Source organism: Clupea harengus, chromosome 20 (genome assembly GCF_900700415.2).
Source record: "Clupea harengus chromosome 20, Ch_v2.0.2, whole genome shotgun sequence".
Classification (NCBI taxonomy): Eukaryota; Metazoa; Chordata; class Actinopteri; order Clupeiformes; family Clupeidae; genus Clupea; species Clupea harengus.
Genome location: NC_045171.1, coordinates 20,276,375 through 20,297,795, shown reverse-complemented (window position 1 = coordinate 20,297,795; position 21,421 = coordinate 20,276,375). Strand labels below are relative to the sequence as shown.

The following is a 21,421-nucleotide window of genomic DNA, read 5'->3' as shown; positions in this document are numbered from 1 at the left end:
GGGTGGGGCGGGGGGGGGGGGGGTTTGGGGAGGGGGTCTGTGTAAAACACCAGGTGTGAATTATGACATGACAGAAATCACCCCGCGCCCCCTTTCTCCTCCTCACGCTCCGGCGTTTTATAGAGACCCTCAGCCTCTGTCCCGATTAAACCCGTCAAAGGATCTGCTATTGGAGTTACAACAGCTTTACGGCGCGGACAGCTACACACACACACACACACACACACACACACACACACCCCTTCACTCTTCATGTTTCCAGAGGCCTTCCAATCCGCCTGTAAAAAGCTCGTACCCGAAATTCCCCTCTGCTCTACCATTGAACCCTGGGACGCCGGAGCCCTGCGTCTCTCTCTCTCTCTCTCTCTCTCTCCCACTCCCAGCTTGTGATTGGATGATTTATGATAGGCCGTGTGAAACCGCCGGACAGGCCGTCGGGGTGTGCTGCCCCTCGGGCTCCCAACTGTGATTGTGTGCAGTGCAGTGCGGACGCTGGGTTTTCTTTTTTTCTTTTTTTTTTCTTTTCCAGCTCAGCAGCTCTCCGACAGTAACTGGGGCTGCTAGCAAGTGAGAGCCCACTTCACTCCTTTCTTATTCTTTCCACTGCTTATGAAAATTCGCAAATGACTTCCAGCAGCGCAATATGCCGTCCCGAGTTTGGCTGAGGCCTAAGTGTTTTTGTTTTGGGGTGGCGGTGGGGTTGGGGGGGTTCTGCAGCATGATGGCCTGTGCTGCTGGAGCTCACAGCGTGGAAGATGGAGGGAGACGAGAAAATTAGTGTTTGTTTTCCATCGCGGACACTGCGGGGAGGTGGCGTGGAAGGGATTGTGAAATTCCTGTGCTCACAGGCACTACTGCCATGATGGCATTAGGGGGCTCAGTAAGGCTGTGTGGGCCATGTCCAAGAGAAGCGCTCTCTCTCTCTCGCTCTCTCTCTCTCGCTCTCTTTCTCTCTCTCACTCTCTCTCTCGCTCTCTCTCTAACTCTCTTTCTCTCTCTCACTCTCTCTCGCTCTCTTTCTCACTCTCTTTCTCTCTCTCACTCTCTCTCTCGCTCTCTCTCTAACTCTCTTTCTCTCTCTCACTCTCTCTCTCGCTCTCTCTCTAACTCTCTTTCTCTCTCTCACTCTCTCTCCTCTCTCTCTCTCTGCTTTTCCTTCATTCCATCTCTTACTTTCTCCCCACACTTTTTCACCCTCTTTTTAATCCTTAATTCTCTTTTTGTCTCTTTTGCTTTTTCTGCCTCTAGCCTCATCCTCTATCCTCCTCCTCCTCCTCTCTTTCCTTCTTTCTGTAGCAAACCATAAGGGGGGGCTCCCTCTCTTTTGCCTCTTCCCTGACTCTGTCCCCTGGGAGCCCCCCCCCCCCCTCTCTCTCTCTCTCCCCTCTCTGTACCTGTCTCTCTCTCTCTCTCTCTCTCTGTCTCTCTGCCATCCCTTCATCTAAGCTGTGTGAGCTTGAGGCTGTTTGAGTGGCAGCTGGCTAGTGGGACAGGCAGAGCTCCCCTCTCTGCTGAAGCAACAAATGTGCTGCGGTCTCTCTCTCTCCACTGGACTCCCAGCACATAAATACAAACGCCCCCTCCCACTACAGGGACTAGCTGACCTGTGCTATATGACCCGTGTGAGTGCGGGGATTCCACTACCAGGAGAGAGGAGGAGGAGGAGGAGGAGGAGGAGAGAGTCGAGTTGAGTTGAGTTGACTCTGGAGTAGTGACAGCGATACAGCCGTACATATTTTTTCATAAATATATATTTTTTTCCTTCAAATTCCTCATCTTTTGGGGAGTAAAAGCACACAGAATGGCCCTAACCGCGTTGATTTAGGACACGGAGACAGACAGGGCTATGACGGGGAAGTGAAATGACACCAGGGAGACTGACTAGAGGGATATTGTTTATGTGGCTGTGGGTTTGTTTATCAGAAATGTTTGTAGCAGATTGTTTGTTTGTGTGTGTGTGTATCTCTGTGTGTGTGTCTGAGTGACTGAGATTGTTTCTCTGTGCGTGTGTATGAGTGTGTGTGTGTGTGTGTGTGTGTGTGTGTGTGTGACTGTGTGGGAGGGTGTGTATGCACGCACAGATCTTTCCCACCCGCCTTGCTAGAGTTGAGTCTGCCATAAGCCAAAGGCCTGGGCGCAGGGTGAATAGTCCTCTCCTCGCGCTTACCATCACAATGGAAGGCATTAACATTCTTTGGCCTGTATTACCGCTGGGACGGAGGGCTGAGGCCAGACCTGGCCAGCCAAACGCTGATCAGCGCTCCCAGACACGATCAATCAACCTTCATTCATGACATTAAATCCACCATCATCACCATTAGATACGTTAGGGACCTTTATACATCAGTTGAATTAATACTTTGTCGTTTTTTTTTTCTTGTGGCGGTGAAGAGGGAGGAGAATTTGTTGTTCCGGGCAACTGACGGGGTCCAGTTATCCACCGATATTCATCGGAGTCGTTTTTCACTGTTTGGCCGCTGTGATCATGCTGCGGAATGAGACGCGGGTCGTAAAGGTCCAGTGTGATAACGAGCTCAGTTTTCTTCTGTGCTTTCATCCCACTGACGCGTCACTGAGCGAGCGCGTTTACTCGGCGGGTACTTCAGCTTCGGAAAAAGCCATTTGTCTACGGACAAAGTCGTAACGGTGTCAGATACAATTTGTCGGTGCGGATTTATGACTTTTCAGCTGTGAGTTAGGAGCCAGAGCATCGGCGGTGCGATACTGCAGAGCGGCCGAGGCTGCAGGGGGAACCGCTCTGATCTGGTTCTCTCCTCCTGTTTTCATTGGCGCTGCACACACATGGATGGATACGCCGCCAGGAGATGGGTCTGTTTCCAACCCAACGTCCATCTCATGATGACTGTGCATCTCATCTTTTTTTTTTTTGTCTGTCGTGATTGATAAAAGTGATAAAAGTGTGTATGTGTGTGTGTGTGTGCGTGTCAGTGTGTGTGTGGTTTTGGGTTTGGATGCCCCTGCATGTGTCTGTGTGAGAGACCTAATAAAAAGAGGGGGGCATTACTTGGACATCTGAGCTGTATGCATGCGTGTGTGAATACGTGCATGTTAGTGTGTATAGGAACGTATAACTGCTTGGACATTTTTGTCTTGGTGTGTTTGTGTGTGTGTGTGTGTGTGTGTGTGTGTGTGTGTGTGTCTGTATCTGTCTGTCTGTCGACGATGTTTGTTTGAGAGTGTGTTTCTTGTGACCACTGAAGGCGTTGATGCCCTGTCCAAACAGCCTCTCCCATACCCAAGGACACCCCCCTGTCTGCCTGCCCAGACAAGTTTATTAGTGTGGCCTAAAAATACACCCTACTGCCCCCGGCACCCATCCCCACCCCCCCCCCCCCATCCTGGCCATACACATGCTCACACCATCCACCTCCTCCTCACAGTCGACAGGATTCACACCCTGTCACACTCCGCGCACCAGCAACCCACACATTTACTGTGTGTATTTTTTTAAACCCCTGCAACATATAAATATTTTCAAAAACAGAGATTTACGCATTCGGAGAAACAGCTAACACAGTGTATGTAGATGTTTGCTCTGTCTCCGACTGTGCAAGTAAGTTATGTGTTTGTTTGGGGTGGGGGGACGTTTGGGGCATCTCATTCTCATTCTCCCCATTTCTCTATTGTTTGCATCTAAACGGCTATTTCTTTCTGAAAAAACATTCCAAAAGAGAAACATTTCTTGTGTGGTTTGGAGTTTTGGTATGGGGGGGATAGTTTGTTTTATTGTGCTGCCCGGCTTTGATATAGAGCTCTAAGCAGACCCTGTGTTTGTTTGGACAGAAGCCTAAGACCGCTTCAGGGACTCCTATTAGATGCAATGATGTATAGACAAAAATGAAAATAATGAAACTGCCATCATTTAGGAAAACATATAAGCCCGTTGGGAGCTATTAAGCTGACAAGAAAATGTCTCGTGCTTGGGAGCAATTTTCCATCATGTTGCCAAGCAAACCTCCCCCCCTGCCCTCTAAAAATACCCGCTGTCACTTATTTTTCTACGACATTAGGGAAAAGTAATTTTAATTTCTAGTCATTTTGGGTTTCCTTTCTGCTGATGTTTTGTCAGTCTTGAAAGTATGTTTGTCCCTGTAATGGCGGGCCGATTAGCTCATTTCTCTGAACCACCTGAAACCTTTGATACCTCTGACACTGGGCCGTGTGTGCGGTGTCTCCAGGCGATGTTTTAAGGGGGGGGCCGGGGGGGGTCCCCTGTTTCAGATTACAGGAAGGACATTGTCTGGGGCCCTGAGTTTGAACAAGTGGCACAAGCATGTTGGGCAAATTGCGATGGGTGGGTTTAGTGGAGTTTTTTTTGCGGGGCTTTGCGCTCTGACAGTTAATGACAGATAGTTTGAGCTGCGGTGGGCCAAAGCAATCAGAGCTGGGCTGCTGGAGAGGCGCCTTGGACGGAGGACGGAGGATCGCCAACTCTCTCCCCACACCCCACACCCCACACCCCCCACCCCACACACTCTAGACACAAGCCCTCCCTCAGCTCAGCTCAGACCCACAGGAACCACAGTGCACCACCAGAAGCCTTGCTTCTTATCCTCACACGCGCTCACACACACACAAACACACACACACACACACACACACACACACTCTCTCTCCAACTCTTTCTCAGTACACCTACACGTACAGACAGACACACACACACAGAGACACTTACTCTCAGACATGCACAGAGACACACTCACACATGCTCACACACATATGGATACTCAAATACACACACAGACACACAGGCACAGACACACACATGCCCATACATATTCGCACATGCTGAGACACGCATGTATACATAAACACTCCTATACACATGTACCTTACTCTCTCACACCCTCACACCAACACACCATCATTCAAACGCTCGCACGCACACACACACACACACACACACACACACACACACACACACACACACACACACCTCCCACTCCTGATACAGACAGACGCCCCATGTCTCGGCACCGTGCGGTCCAATCTCAGGAGGAGATTCTCTCCCCCTGGCTGTCTGGTTCCAGAGGGAGTGTGTCCGAGGTGATGAGAAAGAGGGCCCAGTCCACCCACGCCAGCCCTTTCTTCTCCCCATAGAAATAACATTACGTCCCCCGTGCAGTAGGACTCCACTCCATCTCCACGTTTATTTTGGCACGGGGCGCCTCTGATAGCGGCTCTTTCTTTTTTTTGTCGGCCCCTTTTTCAAAAAGCGCAGTGATGAGATGTTCCCTAGAAGGCGATCTGTTTGTGCGGAGACGATAAGCCGTCGGCTTAGAGTTCATAACGTAAGCTTCACACACTCGTGAAACGCTATATCAGGTTCTCCTCTGATTACTGTTATTTATATGCCACGGAGCGGCGCGTTAAATCACCCTCATGCTTATTCCCAGGGATAAACTGGGTTGCGTATTATGAGCTGAGATGAATGCTCATCTCAGAGCCTGCCTAGGCCATCTCAAACTCCCTGCTCTTTGTTTCTGAGTGTGTGTAGGTGTGTGTGTGTGTTTGCGTGTGTTTGCGTGTGTGTGTGTGCGTGTGTGTGTGTGTCATTCAGTCTTTGTTTCTGTGTCTTTGGGTGACTGAGTTGCATTTGTGTGAGTGTTTGTGTGATCACATAGGAGAATCAGGTGTGTGCCTTAAGGGTGTCTTCACCTGTATTACAGGTCACCTGAAACTGAATGTTTTTCGGAAGCCCGAGGCTGCAAGGGTTCAGCCATCACTACCACAACTGTTCCAGGATAGGATGTATAACTGATCTGGCCCATATCCTGGTCGCCAGTCATGCCTGTAGCCCTGATCCTGGGCCTGTGTCTGATTCGTTCACTGGTGTGTCCAGTCCATTTGCTCAGCGCCCATCTGCCGATCTCACCTCAGGCCAGGCAGCCCTGACTCCTTCCTTCCTGAGTACCTCATGTTTGGCACCCGCTCTGTGTCTGCGGCTGGTTTGCCCCTCTGGAAGCCCTCTTCCTCCTCCTCCTCCTCCTCCTCCTCCTCCTCCCTCACCTGCCCTTCAGCTGGCCAACAGCTGCTGGAAAGGTGAACAAAGGACAGCATCTCTCTAACCTCCTCTCTCCCTCTCTCGTTCTCTCTTTGCCTTCTTTCTCTGTTTCTCGTTCTTGTCTCAGTTTTCTCCAGTCTTGCTCTCCCACTTTTCTCTCTCTCTCTCTCTCTCTCTCTCTCTCTCTCTCTCTCTCTCTCTCTCTCTCTCGGCTCTCCCCCTCAGTAACGTGTGTGGCACAGCCACGAGACACGGTGCAGCTTGCGCTGTTATTGTTTCGTGAGTCTGAGGAGATACCGAAGTGGGAAAATACTTAAAGCACTCCCAGCGTTCGAGACGCTCCACTTTTAGCCAAAGGGAGAAATCAGTCACCTCAGACCGGAGCCCAGCCGGCTGTTTGTGCACCAGAAGGAGAAAGAGAGAGAGCTGGAGGCCTTTCTCTGGGCAGAGGCCCAGCTGTTGTGTGCTGCCCCTTTACTCTGACTCTGAGTTTGTGTCGGAGATTCCTCTGTTGTTTTGTCTACAGCGAGGAAATGTGTTGAGGGCTGTGGTGTGTGTGTGGTGTGTGTGTGTGTGTGTGGAGTTAGTTTTCACCTAATTTACCACATCATCTCGACTGAAACTCCTCAGTCTTCCTCAAAGGAGATCTAAAGTGTGTGTGTGTGTGTGTGTGTGTTTCAGGCGGACGCGATGTTCAGCTCTGGAGTGTTCTGGATGGGACTGATCTTCATCCCCACCACCTCGCTGGTGTTCGACGTCGCCTACAAAGTGTGAGTTGCACCACTGTTTTAACACGGCACCAGTCTAACCCACTGCCCTCCTCTCCCTCTGGGCTCAAACACGCACTCGAGCCGGGAGACCCAAAGCCTCACACTGTGCACTTATTCTTCACTCGTGACTAGTATAACTCATCTGCGTAGGTGGAACTTTATTAGATTTAAAAATGATAAAGCTTGCAATGCTTTATATGAAAACAGGATATCGCCTTACACTATTTCATGTGAAATACATGGCCTGCACGACAGTTATGTTTGTTTTGCTGAGCATACATCCTCCGTCAGACGTTTCTTGGCATCAGATTCTCAATGTGCGACCTCCTCTCCCTCTCCCTCTCTCTCTCTCTCCCTCTCCCTCTATCTCTCTCCTTCACTCTGTCTCTTTCGTTCTCCAACCCACAGAATGAAGAAGGTGTGCTTTAAGACCTTGGTGGATGAGGTTCAGGAGCTGGAGGCCCTGTCCAAGGACCCCGGGGCCGTAGTGCATGGAAAGAGGTACGTGTCCGCCCTTATCTGCCAAAGATCACATTACCCATAATCCCTTAACGACCAGGTGTCCCCCAGCAGGGCCACTCCCCCCCCCCCCCCCCCCCCCCCTTATCTGATAGAGTATCCCCTGACATATAAAAGGAAAGAACCCCCATGTTCTAAAGACATTTAATTTCTTTACATTTTTCAATTGTATTGATTTATATAGCGCCATTGACTATAGACATTGTCTCCAGGCCCTAGAAGAAGAGCAGCCCACATACATGTGGTGAGAGTGGTGTATTGTGAACTGTGTTTTAATTGGTCTCTTATTATTTCCATTAACTTAAGGCCAGAAGAAAATAAAGGTTAGCATGGATGGGGGTAAGACCGTTGTTAATTAGGGTTAGTTGAGCGTTAGCTAGTTAGCTCAGAGCCCAGTAGCCTCCCCCTGTGCCCTCCGCTGTTGGAGAGGATAGGTCCGGCCCCACACCCAGCAGCTCTTGGAGAGGATAGGTCCGGCCCCACACCCAGCAGCTCTTGGAGAGGGTAGGTCCAGCCCCACACCCAGCAGCAGCAGCAGCAGCAGCAGCAGCAGCACGAGGCCTGGAGGAGGCTGGTGGCAGCCACCACCTGCTGGGATATGGCAGCTAGCTGTGCTGGCCACTGCCGCTTGAGTCATGCCCCGCTGTCTTGGGCACAGACATTACTCTCCCTACTCCTCCTTTTCTTTCTCCTGCGATCTCTTTCTCTTTCTCTCTCTCTCTCTCTCTTTTTCTGACTTCATCTCTGTCCTCTAGCAGTTCAGTCTCTGTCTGTCTGTTTCTATGACTTTATCTTTCTCTCTCCCTCCTCTTTCTGTCATTCTTTCTCTCTCCCTCCTCTTTCTGTCATTCTTTCTCTCTCCCTCCCAGTCCCCCTCTTTCTATGGCTTTCTCTTTGAGTGTGAATCCTTGTTAGGGAGGTAAGGATGTGTGTGTGCGTGTGTGTGTGTGTGCGTGTGTGTGTGTGTGCCTGTGTGTGTGTGCGCATGTATAGTGTAGTGAAGACTTAATGTGTGTCTGTTTCCTCCCTCTTTTTGATTCCCCTCTGCACACACACACACACACACACACACACACACACACACACACTTCAATCTTCCTCCCCCTTGTCCATCTTTCCATTCCCTACTTCTTTCCATTCCTATTTCGTCTCCTGGGCTCCATCTGACCTCTCTTCTCGTCATTCCCTCTCTTTTCTTCTCCTGGCTTCTCTCTTATCTTAACTCTTCTCCCCTCTCCTCTGGTCTTCTCCCCTCTCCTCTGGTCTTCTCCCCTCTCCTCTGGTCTTCTCCCCTCTCCTCTCATTTCATCTCATCTCATCTCCTCCATTCACTTCTCCTCTCCTCTCCTCTCCTCCCCTCTCTTGTCCTCTCCTCTCCTCTGAACTTCTCCCCTCTCCTCTCTTATCCTCTCCTCTGGTCTTCTCCCCTCTCCTCTCCTCTCCTCTCCTCTCCTCTCCTCTGAACTTCTCTCCTCTCCTCTCCTCTGATCTTCTCCAGGGCTGCTTGCCCCTCTCATTGCGGTTTGCAGCTATGGTTAGGTTGTGCTGTTGTTCTTTGAGAATTTATTCCTGTTCTCTCTCTTTCTCTCTCCTCTCTCTCTCTCTCTCTCTCTCTCTGTACTTATCTACAGTTTGACTGAGAGAGCGCAGCTCTTGAAGAATGTCTTTAAGAAGAGCACAGTTAGTCTATACCGATCAGACTCCATGCAGCAAAACCTACTCCGTAAGTCAACCACACACACACAAACACACACACACACACACACACATACACACACGGAGAGATTCATTTGTGTGCATCTGAACCCAACGGAAACATCTATTCATATTGCATCACACACACTTAAAACCAACGCAGCAGTGCTGTCTTTTAGTCTGACTGACTATCAACAGTAATGGTGAGCACATATTCCCTTGAGAGATGTTACGGTCAAAAAGATGCTGCAGCCTGTGTGTAGGTCACATAGACACACGATTAATTATTAAATGTGACTGAAGGCCAATGTAGAAGCTAGGATTTGAGCGCTTTTAAAAGGTTGGACACTATTTTACATCAAGTCTGACTCCTCTTCTGTTTCCATGTGCAGTAATGTGTCATCTGTCATTCTGTCGTTGCCTGCTGTGTGTTGGAGAAACCCCAGGCTAATCTGAGAGAAACGTAAACATAGGGAAGCACACGCTGCAGGCCACTCCCCTCTCCTTCAAGATAGTGTGTGTGCAAGTAGGCGGGCATGTGTGTGCATTTGTGTGTGTGTGTGTGTGTGTGTGTTTGAGGTGCCTATGAGTATACACCTGTTCACAGTCACAACTCTACTCCATCAAATCCCCAAACACTCCAGCCAGGTCTAATGAAACACATATGCCCCCTCTGGACACGCCCATCTCTCAGTGCCCCTGTGTTAGCTTTATTTCCTTCTTTATTCCTTTTATTTATTTATTTATTTATTCTCCTTCTCACACTTTCATATTTTGGAATAACTCCTTGCTTTGTTTTGTCAAGCTCATACATGTGTTTTTTCTTCTTTATTTTGTGTCTGCTTTTAGGTGGGGATAGGAGACGGTCATATGTACTTTGACCTTTGACCCTTTCATACCCTTAGCTGTAACGCACGCTTAAGACAATCCCCCCACCGTCACAGACTGTGTTATAATACCTGATAGACATAGTAGAAAACCCCAGACTCCTAACAGACCTCCCATGACCGTATCCCATTCCCACAATCCTGTGTGGTTTGCTGTGTGTGTGTGTAATTGTTTAGCAATATAGATGTATTTAAAATGTTATCGCTATCGTTCCCACAATGCACTCCTCTCACCGGCCTCTTGCATGCGGCTCCCAGGCCCACAGATAGTGGCCGAGTCCAATGAGACGTGAGGTGAGTGGGTTCAGAGTTCAGAGGTCAAGCCTAGTGGCTCAGCCAGTGATGAGAACTGTTAGAGGAGTGTAGTTCAGGGATTGGATGGACAATTTATCGTATGGGGATGGTCAGTCTATTTTGTTTAAGAAATGTTTCCGTATGACATCATATTATTTCAGTCTTAGTTTTGTTCATTTTTATTTATTCAATTTAATTTGAATTATTTTAAGTTTTAACACCATCACAATGATTGATCACCTATGTATTTTTTTGTCCTCTGTAATAATTAGGGGTGTGCCTGAATAATCAAATATCTGGATAAGCATTTGCAGCATAACTATTCAAATACTAGTATCCCTATTTGGTTGTTCTGTACATACTCACAATCATAGGAAGTTATGAGAAAATCAGAGATACTCACTTCAAATAATGAGATGGTATGCACACTCACGACAATTTGTATTTGAGGAATGAGGTGAGCTGTAGCGGCTGATGTCACAAACCATATCAGGGCCAAATATTTCAGTTGAGTGCCAGCCTGTCAGCGGGAGCTCAAACAACTAATTAGTAAGAAAGACTATTGTCAAGATGGTGGATAATTACTGTGCCCCAGAATGCACAAATAAACGACTGAGAGTCATTTTCCTGGAGATCTCAAAGGAGGAATCAGTGTATTCACCTGCGGCCCATTGAGTTCATTCATTCATTGTGGCTCTACAAATGATTTACCCTACCTGTTGTAGCCCAAGTCATTCATGAAGTAGATTGAAACCTTTACCTTAAATATATGCATTGGAAGTAGCGTTATGGCTTAATCCATAGTTTTAGAAATAGAGCTGTTAAACTGCTCGCTACAACAGCTAGCCCAAAAGTATGTAATGCATGTAAAAGCCCAAAAACTAACCAAGCTAATCTTACACTGCTTCATCTTGAAATTAAATAATCACACTTTCTTTCCCAGTAACAACAGAAAGGCTTTTGCTGTTATGCTATTGGCTACTCTAAGTTGGATATCAGACATGAACCCTGGTTTGGTCATTTTATAACCCTCTGGACTTGTAACCCTCTAAGCCCTTAAAGAGCTGGTTAAGCAAATAGTTAGGCTATGTTATCTGGGTAACTTTACTGGAGGTCGGGATCCTCATGGGGAATCTTGATTGACTTAAAAAGAATGGCAGGAAGGTCGTGGGGACCGGGTACTTATCTTAGAATATTGGGTTAGTTGGGAATAGTGGATTAAAGTTCTGTTTTTTGTGACATAACCGCTTCAGCTCTGTACACGCTCACAGGAAAAGGTTGTACTACTTTCCCGATACATTTTCCATTCACGGCCAGCCCAGCGAATACCCGGGACCCAGTCTGATATTTAAATATAGAAACATGGTTATTGTGCACACCCCTAGTAGTAATGTGTGAAAGGTTGACCTTCAACCACTTATACTCCACCTGGCCTGCCCCACAGATGGCTACGCCTTCTCCCAGGACGAGAACGGCGTGGTGTCCCAGTCGGAGGTGATCCGGGCCTACGACACCACCAAGCAGCGCCCCAACGAGTGGTGAGACGCCGTCGCCAGCTGCCAGTGGGGCCGCTGCCTCCTCCTCCTCAGAGCCCTTTAGTTTTGGCAGGGCCAAAGAAGGCCTGCGGGAAGCCACGGGTGTTTTGTGTGTGTGTGTGTCTGTGTGTGTGTGTGTGTGTGTGTGTGTGTGTGTGTGTGTGTCTGTGTTGCGAGTGTGTTCTGTCTCAGACACACCATCCAGGCCGCCATGACAACAACGGAAAAAATAATATAAGGACGGTAGAGAGGATGCAGCTTGTTGATTCTCTACATCTTTGAAAAAAGGGAAGGAAAAACATGAGACTCAAGAGAAAAAAGATATGAAAAAATATATATATATATTGTCTGGAGTTATTCTTCACTTATGTCGTAGTTGTGTGTTCCGCAGAAATGATTACTGTGCTTGCATTTTTTATGTTGTTTGCAGTTGTGTTTGTGGTCTGAATCTCCTCCCATCTACTGAATGAATAGGAGGATGGCGTCTACTGTCCAAAATGACTGGTCTCCTCTGATCTTGCATCAAAATGAACTTGAGTGTGATGCCAAACTATGTTATCCAAAACGTCTTTTGACTGTTTTAAGTGCCCAATTCGGGATGCCACACTCAATACGTCTTACTCCAAAAAAATCAAAAAAAAGTTAAGTTTTGACTAAAAAGAGGAATTCGCGTTTTTTTTGTTCGATGTAGACCGCCAAAGAACAGTCCTGAATGCAATCTCGATTTCCAACACAAAGACAAAGACGTGCACTTGAAACTGTCAGCGCGTCCAAACTGCAGTGTCCCCACGTCTCTCTCGGCACTGAACAGATCACTGCACTCCCAGTTTGTTTTGGTTTCTTTTCATGTTCAATTCTTGCACTCGATGATCTACTGTATCAAAGCCTTACATTTGTTGTTGCCTTCAGCCATATTTACTTTCATCTTGATTTGTTTATGTAGTTTTAATTACATTTTTTCTTTGTTTGTTTTTTTAGTTTGTTAGTATATGTTGTGCCTGTTGTTCTTTTTTTGACAGTTTCCTGCAGAAGTCAGTGGTTTTCTGCCATTTTTTTCTGTTTGTTTGTTTTTTCTTTGTACAGCATTATTTTGATAGCTCTTAACAATTAACTTGCATTCCATGTGTTTCTCGGCTGCAACGATCACAAAGGTGCCTAACTAGGAATTTAGTTTTCCTTTTTCCCTGCAAAGAAAGTATTTCAGATTTGACTCGCTCCGTCTCATTGCCGTGCTCTGAGCCGCGAGACAAAGACGTCCTCTTTGTCCCCAAAGGAACATGAAGGGCCATGTCCTTTTGTGGGACACTTGAACACCTATGTTCTGTCTTGTAACACATGGGGTAGCTGTCCAAAAGACAGACAGAAAGAAAGTCTCTGTCCGTGTAATGTCAGCTTAAAAGCAGCAACTTCCATTTCATCCCGCCCTCTCCTTCGGAACGGAGAATCTATCCTACAAACATAAGTGCCATTAGCTCGGGGGAAAACAAAACAAAAAAGAGAACCTGGAAATCCACACAGTATTGTTTAAAAGAAATACTTTGTGTCGATAGTTATTTTGTGAATTTGTATTTTTATATTGGACAAGTATGACTTTTCGGATCGACCTGCTTTGTAACGAATTGTCCTTTTTTCCAGTCAATGACAGTGGTGAATGAGGTTGCTTGTTATTTTGTTTGTTTGTTTGTTTGTTTGTTTTTTAGTTGTCGTATGACTAAAATGTCTGTAATGTTATTAATGCTTCTTAATTTATTTATAGTCCGATGGTTGTGCGTTTTTTGGCTTTCTTCTCCCTGTGGGAGATGAGGTTGTAGTGTGAGTATCCAACGGATGTTGTCTGCATGTGCATGTCTGCGTTTGTTTGTTTGTTTGTGTGTGTGTGCGTGCGTGTGTGTGTGGGCGCGCGTGTGCGTGCGTGTGAATTGATCTGTGTATGATGTGTATATTTTGTGAGCGTGTGCACAGTGTGTTAATTGGAAGAGATTGTGTTATGTTGATGCTGAGAGAAGAGAGATGGATTACTTTCGAGCTTACAAGAGGGAGGGTGTGTGTGTGTGTGTGTGTGTGTGTGTGTGTGTGTGTGTGTGTGTGTGTGTGTGTGTGTGTGTGTGTGTGTGTGTATGTTTGTGTTAATGTATGCTGCTCGCTCTTGCATCTGTCCGCACGACTCGACAGGTGTAATGATGAACTACTGTTAACTGCTGCATGGCCGTGACTCTCTGGGGGTGTGTGTGTGTGTGTGTGTGTGTGTGTGGTTAGTCCCTATCTTCCAGCCTGTCTCCATTTAAGGCTGGTTGTGGAGAAGTGTCGTCTGTAATGCTAGCTTGACAGATGTTGCACAATGCATTGTTTTTAACTTCCAGTAGTGGATAATTGTATTAACCGGCCATTTGGTTCTGCTATTATTTATCTGGCTGTATGTTTGTATCCAGTTTTTTCCTTTCTCTCTAACCTTTCTCATGTGATGTACCTCTTCTTTAAAACAAACGGTAGAAAAAAATACATTTCAGGCTTTGTTTGTTTTGATGGGTTTTTTTTCCGTCTCTGTTGCTGGTCGCCATCTGATGTCACAGACTACTGATGTGAAAGTCGTGGTGAATGGTTTAGGACCGTTGTTTTTTCTTGTCTTTCTTTTTTTCTTTAACTTGTCATTTGTAGAAGTTGTTTTGGTGGTTGCATGAATGGAGGAAAAAAAAAAACACGTTCAGTTTTCAAGTGTTTCAAACTGTGCTTTGATTCTCTCCTTCTCTAGAGTTGGGTCACTTTAAAGAGGAAAATGCACTTTTTCTATTTGAATATCTTTTCCCTTTCCTCCTTTCTTTGACGTCCTCTGTTTGATGATTGTTCAGCATGTTGGGACTGCAAAAACTTTTAAGTGTTTCTGTCTTCTACTGCCATGAAGGACTACTGAAATAAACTTTACAACTGGAAAATGGACATTCGAGCCTGATGTCTCATTTGATAACAAACCCCTCTTTCCGCTTAGGGAGTTCGCCTTCTGGAAGATACTTGAACAGATTTGGCCGATGGCCTTTGGTGTGAAATTGAATTTCCATGTGGTCGTGTTGAACCTGATTGCCATTTGGAAATCCAGCATGACGGTCAAATGTGATATGCATCTGCAGTTTCATCTGCAATTTTGCAAATGCCAGATTAGCTAAGTGGCAAGTCCCGAATGGAGGAGAGGAAACGAGTTACAATGTAGTTTCAGTTTCTGAAAAGCAGTGTTTTAATGTAGAACCACAGAAAGGCATCCTAACCCCCCCCCCCACACACACACACACACACATATATCACCACCCCCACCCTCCAAATCAGTCCCTAAAGAGGCCGACTGATTTTCTCTCTCCCATGACGATGTGTACATTGTGTGTATTTGTGTGTGAGTGCCTTCGAGTGTATTTTGTGTGTGTGTGTGTGTGTGTGTGTGTGTGTGTGTGTGTGTGTGTGTGTGTGTGTGTGTGTGTGTGTGTGTGTGTGTGTGTGTGTGTGTGTGTGTGTGTGTGTGTGTGTGTGTATGTTGAACTAAACAGGACATGCAAAAAAACGCTGAATATCCAAACAGGAAGAGGCAGGGAGAGACGTTGTGAAAACATCCGTGTGCTGATACACTTGACAAGCAGATGGCATCATTCCGATTGGCTTGGGCTGCGTTTATTATTTCACTGGACATTGGCTGACCCCCCCCTCACTCAGGATTGCTCTCTGGCCGTCTCAGGGCTTGGCCATGTTGCCTCGTATTTGTGTTTATCATCACGGCAAATTGTTAGTGTTATTTTTAAGTGAATCTAGTACCATAGAAATGTGTCCTCAAAAGTGAGTTGAATCTATGAAGGTGTACACTAAGAAAGACTGATGACGGCTCTTTCTCCAATTCTAACATATTCTAGATTGTGTGTGACTTTTCTTGAAATGTATTAAATCATTGGAATGCTGGCTGAAAAACAGACATGACGTACATTTTTTTAATATTCATTTTATTTCTAATATCGAAACATTGTACATAAGACAGTGAAGTGGATTTTGTTACTGAGGTGGTTGAGGGTTGAGTTGTTCAACTTATAAGGTTGGATGTTGGGGGGGGTCCATGTTAAATATTAAATGGTGATCAAGCCGTGGTCCAACAGATCCAAATCAGTTCTATCAGTCAGTTCTGACAATCATGGAATATTAAATAAAGATCACTGAAGTCCTGACTCTGCCTCCTCTGTACTGCTGTGGGACATCGTGATACTGTGGACCTGGTTCTGATCGTGATACTGTGCACCTGGTTCTGATCGTGATACTGTGGACCTGGTTCTGATGGATCCGGCTCTGTATCCTGAGTTGGGTTCTTTTGAATGCAGTCACCTATAGAGACTTGATGAGCCACTCAGGTCTCCTAACACTGAGGGTCTCTTAAAAACAAACTATACGTACTCATCTGTCACCTGTTAATCTTAGAAAAGGCTATTTTACTTTTTCAAAATGGACTTCAGATACAATGACATCCCTTAAAAATGTGAATCATCTATTTATTTGACATTTTAGCCCTGAAGGAATGGATGTATGTGTATTATAATGAAAGGACATGTCTGGTCCGGCTGCCCAGTGCCAGTACACAGATACATAATTCAGACATTTCATCCAAAAAATAAAGTTCATTCTGTTCCCTCTTAGAGGGGCATTGAGATTGTCAAAATACTCTTTTTTTTTTTATCCCTGGTAGTTTCCTTTTTAATGCCATTGGACGATAACATAAAAGTCTCCAAAACAAACTGCCAACTGTTGTCTTTTCAGTCCTGAATGTGGGAATTTGCAGTCAGTTGTCTGTCCGAACAAAAGAAAATCCACAGAATATGTAATGACACGTGTCATGATATGGTGGCAGTTTGTGCGAAAACACCAGGAGGAAATAAAGGCTGCTTATAAAAGTGCATATTTTGACCTCAAATAAAAATCCATAGCTGGCTTGGTGCACAATGAGACCCCTTCATCTGACGGGGACCAGTGTCCCTGTATTAGGTTCTACAGAAGAGTCTTCACAGCTGGATTAGATGTTCTCTCCTCTCTCTCAGGCAGCAGTCTCTCTCCTCTCTCTCAGGCAGCAGTCTCTCTCTCTCTCTCTCTCTCCTCTCTCTCTCTTCAGCATGTCCCTGAAGGCTCCCATGTAATTGCTGCAAAGGCACAAATGTGCTCCCAGACCAAAGCTGCCCCTGGTGTGATTCTACAATCAAGGGTGCGAGCTTCCATGCATTGCACCCCCCACCCCCGCCCACACACACACACACACACACACTCACACAGACTGGCATACACACTCTTGGGGGGTTCAGAGGGTGTCCAGGACCAGTCAGCTCTGGCTGAAGTCGGCGAAGCCCTTGGGCCCCGTGAAGGGCTCAGTCTGCAGGGGGAAAAAGTACTGCTGGGGCAGCAGGAAGCCAGAGCCCTGAGAGGCATGGTGGAGCTGCAGCGAGGTGTGAGTGTGGGCGTGGGGGTGAGGATGGGGGTGAGGGTGAGGGTGGGGGTGGGAGTGGGAGTGAGGGAGCGGAGGAGGAGGCCCATGCGGATGTGACAGGCCGCCATGCAGACACGCCGCGGGGGAGCTGTAGGGTGGTGGCGGAGGAGGCGGCAACGCCGGCTGGGACGAAGGCGGTAGAGGCGGAAGAGGAGCAGCCGAAGAAGAGCAGGAGGATGAGGAGGAGAGAGTGGCCGGGCCGGAGGACAACAGGAGCTGCGCTTGTGCCTGCATCGGCATCGGCATCTGCATGGGTGCCTGCAGGCCGTCAGACCGGCCCAGCGAGAAGCGCCGCAGCGAGCTGCTGCCGGTGCCGCCGGCCGAGCTGGAGCTGGTGGTGGCCGTGCTGGACTGGCGCGAGGGCGTGCGCAGGCTGGGTGGCGCCGTGGTCAGGATCATGGGGATGGTTTCGCCCTGGCAACTGCGCAGCGAGAAGCGGATGGGCTGCTGGGTGGGCTGCTTGGGCCGCAGGCAGGTGCAGCAGTACACGGCCACCAGTGAGCCCACCACCACGAACGCCACGAAGATGGAGCCCACCATCAGGAAGGGCACATAGATGGGCTCTAGGGGAGAAAAGAAACAAAACAAGTCAGAACAAAATGCCTTCACTTCAGAATGGCACTACAGCACACTATCACCAGTGAATGGTCCATATTGATAAGAAACAGACTATTCATCTATCATTAAGTCCAAGTTGCCCGGCTTAAACATTGTTCTTGTATGCTCTGTAATTAAGCTACAGCTAGGAGCATTCTGATTACCATAGAATTAGTTATTAAAAATACAACTGTAAAAACGGGCAAAGATTCCAAATTCCAAATAATCATTTCAAAACGTTTCAAACTTACATAGATTTACAGTTTGGGTTTGTTATTTTATCTGTTTGGGTTTCGATTCAACTTTTTGAAAAGGAAAAAGTAAGGACTGTGGGGACACCCTGACCCCTGAGACAGGGAGGCACATTGGGTGTAAAATTTCAACAGTATTTACCACAGAAAACAAACTGTTTTCTTCCACAGCCGCAGGAAATGTTTATGGTCAAGATTCAGATTACTCGTGGGTTCAGCAGGTTTTGCTGTCCCGGGGCAATGCAGGGGTATGCAAAGCACATCCAAAACTGCCGCTCAGTAGATGGGTTACTCCGATTTGCAGATACATATAATGTCATAATTAGTCCAACTTAAAATATATACATAGGTTTTCAGTGGTAACTACCAAAGACACATTTATCAAGCTTCCTCAACAGTAGGCCACACTTTTCTATTTTCGTTTCGTCATTTTGTCGAAGCGATCGGAGGTAATTTGGTCCAAAGAAAAATACACAAGCTCCAGATGACAGGTCAGATTACACCGCCGAACTGTGATTTGTGCAGATGAATCGGTGCAAATTGATTTATTTCCATTTATTTCCTTCAAACAAGAAAAATATACGCGAGGTCATGGGTTGACTTTGACAGATAGCAGGTTATCTGCTTGATCAATTGTGTTCTAGCTCTGACACGAAATAAGATACATACATAGGGAGTAGCCTGCTTTGCCTTAGAGGGATATGAATGCCATCAAGGCACATCATTTTGAATTATGCCGTAATAGTAATTAATAGGCTATTAAATACTCTATGTGACTTGCGAGTTTCACCCTAAAATAAACCTCTGCGAAGATTCTTGCTTAGGCTCTTTTGCATCATTAGTGTAACCCAGCCATACAAGTTGGGCACTCAACTGAAACTTTGTGTTTCTCCCTCTCTGTGCATTGTGTAGGCTACTACTAAAACAGATTTGACATGTGTGGCCACAGTGCCCAGGTGTAGCAATCACATGTTCAGCGTCTTTTCTTGTGTTCCACTGATAATCCAGACAACCTCTCCCTTGTTGAAATAAATGCTGCATAGCTCACATAACAGCTACACTACACTCAGGAAATGTGAGCAGCATTAATCGGGACGTTTGGAAAAAACAAGATTACTCCACAGACTCTTTTGCAGCAAACAAGGACGGTCCTCTTTTTTTTTTTTTTACTTGTTCGAATGCGTTTATTTTATCGCGGTTCATGAATAATATATTCATGTTCACATGATTGATATGAAAGTTAACAGTTACGGTTAGGCCTATAGTTTAGAGAACGCAGGCAAATGGAGCATATGTTATAGGCTACTGTTTCTCAGGCTTTGGGAACTTCCTATATCCATTATGAAAACAAAACTTCTTATTTATTTGCGGTAATTCATAATTATCTGCCCATACTTTGAATAAACATACAGTTAAAAACAAATAATAGCCATAATATGAAATTATTGACTGTTATTATGATTGCCTATTTGCTAATAAATGCCTTTTAGTTTATAGACAAACTCGTGTGTATGCTTAATTTGAATAATGTTGAAAATGCGGTAACGTCATTGATCTTTGATGGATAAAACACCACATTAATTGATTATGATGTTTTCAATGATAGTCTACAAGACAAATGTTTTGCCTTATCAGTAGGCTACACGGAATATTTGAACACTGACACTGACATAGATTTCAACTTTTGGAAAATTCACCTCTTTTCGTGTAAATCTGTTTGCGGTTTGCCTCACCTCAGTTTTGTGTTCACGCTAAAATGCTTGTGTGAAGCTTCAGAGTTGCACCCAAGATGCATGGTTGTAGTTGATTGACCTGTGGTCACCGATTAGGCCTACTTACAACTCGAAATTTGCACTGAATTTGAACCTCCAGTTCACCACACATATTCCCTAATTACACAGTGCTGCAGATATATATATATATTAAAAAAAAGTATCTTACGGGCAGCGAATTCGGTGTTCTCCACTTCCCTGTCATTTGTGCAACTACCCTGGTCCAGCCGTGCGTCCACGGCAGCGCAGCAGTACCGAAGCGAGCAGGTCCCACAGCAAACGGTCGCGTCCATCGTATCGAAGTCCTCTGGACACTGAAAACCTTCGTGGTAATTTCCATGGCCGTCCAGCCAGCCGTGGCAATACTCTCCCTGGGCATCAGATATCCGGAGGTTCCATGTCAAGTAGCCCAGAAAAAGGCAGTTGATAAGGCGCACCATGCCGGCGATGTGCCGTGGTTCGCCTGTAACGCTCCAACTGGAAGGCACGCTTTTTATTCGATTGATTGTAGCTAATGAGACTTGCAAATGCGTTCCTGCAACCTGGTCATTTATTCCACAAATATATGTTTGCTTTAATTACCATCATGAAGTTGATCATTTAAACTACAAATGCTTCGATGAATCATTGCTGTCATACTTATCTGAGACAGAGTTTTTCCAACTCTCCCAAATCTCAAAAGGAAGCACCGCAGTAAACTCTGATCATTTTAGAGCATCACAAAAAATGCCGATTCTGTGATCCTTAAGCAGAATATCAACCAGTTGCTGACATCTGGTCCTTGTTTGGTTCTCTCTAAATGTCTACTGTGGTCTCTAAGATCAAATGAGACCCTACAGAAGTGCCCCAGAACTTTTCAAAACATGGGAATTCTGTCAAAAGTTGTGAATAACGCGTAGCAATCCGAATCCACAAGCGAGTGCGTCTGTGTCCTGTCACTGGTGCCGTGCATCTGACCGACCGCAACCTCATTTCAAACCTGTTGCTTTTTGTGAGCTCATCCGTTGACGCGCACGCAACTTGCTAAGCAGACGTGCGCATTCATGTCTTTGCTCTCGCCTTGTGGTGTCCCATGGTCATTCACAAACCAGTCAGAGCCTACGCGATATTTTGGCGCCTCTTCATCGACCAAACTTTAGGGTCTGCGCACTTTATGCTGACGAGGCAAACAAATTAAAATGTGATAAGCTTAGATACATTAATTTAAATTAAATACGTTGACAATAAAGTCAAGACTGACGAAACGTACTCTGTAAGTAACTTACATTCAAAATAATTGAAATAATAAAAAATAAAAGAAAAAAAACCCTGTTGCAAAACACCATTTTCTGAACGTCTATTAATTGTCCATCTATTTTTGGTTTATCATTGGCTTTTATTGGTGTTTCTTAAGTGTTTGGCTTGACGCCCTGTAGGGCCACTGTGTCGTCCGAAGTCAACAACAAATGACCACCTTGTCCAAGACTTCCGGTATTCCGTTAATTTGGTGGTACTGTCTTCTATTGAAATATTATGACAGTAAACATGTTAATGTCAACTGGAAAGTCCTGCTGTAAGACTGAGCAACGTTATGCTGCTTGAT

The 21,421-nt window shown here is 46.1% G+C and overlaps 2 protein-coding genes across 11 annotated transcripts in view; one reads left to right on the top strand and one right to left on the bottom strand.

The window, feature by feature from the left end:
- The window catches only part of atp8a1 (ATPase phospholipid transporting 8A1), a 137,013-nt gene extending 122,354 nt beyond the window's left edge, over positions 1-14,659 (top strand). For 8 of the 10 annotated variants that reach the window (XM_012833919.3, XM_031587284.2, XM_031587287.1 and 5 more), the window contains 4 exons: positions 6,707-6,795; positions 7,204-7,296; positions 8,946-9,037; positions 11,635-14,659. In XM_012833919.3, the coding sequence (XP_012689373.1) occupies positions 6,707-6,795; positions 7,204-7,296; positions 8,946-9,037; positions 11,635-11,732 (372 nt within the window). In that variant the 3' untranslated portion in view covers positions 11,733-14,659. Of the gene's footprint in view, positions 1-6,706; positions 6,796-7,203; positions 7,297-7,620; positions 7,658-8,945; positions 9,038-9,858; positions 10,807-11,634 lie in introns of those variants that run through there. The other 2 variants (XM_031587289.1, XM_031587290.1) reach the window with 2 other exon arrangements.
- Positions 14,660-15,214: 555 nt separating this feature from the next.
- shisa3 (shisa family member 3) lies at positions 15,215-21,285 on the bottom strand. Its single transcript, XM_031557927.2, has 2 exons — positions 20,009-21,285; positions 15,215-17,782 (listed from the first exon to the last, which is right to left on the bottom strand). The coding sequence occupies exons 1-2, from the start codon at positions 20,277-20,279 to the stop codon at positions 17,055-17,057; spliced, it is 999 nt and encodes a 332-aa protein (XP_031413787.1). The 5' UTR covers positions 20,280-21,285; the 3' UTR covers positions 15,215-17,054.
- Positions 21,286-21,421: the final 136 nt, after the last annotated feature.

Coding starts and splice junctions, on each gene's coding strand:
- shisa3 (XM_031557927.2), bottom strand. CDS start 20,279: ATGGTGCGCCTTATCAACTGCCTTTTTCTGGGCTACTTGACATGGAAC. Junction 17,783..20,008: donor GAACACCGAATTCGCTGCCC/GTAAGATACTTT, acceptor TTTCTCCCCTAG/AGCCCATCTATGTGCCCTTC.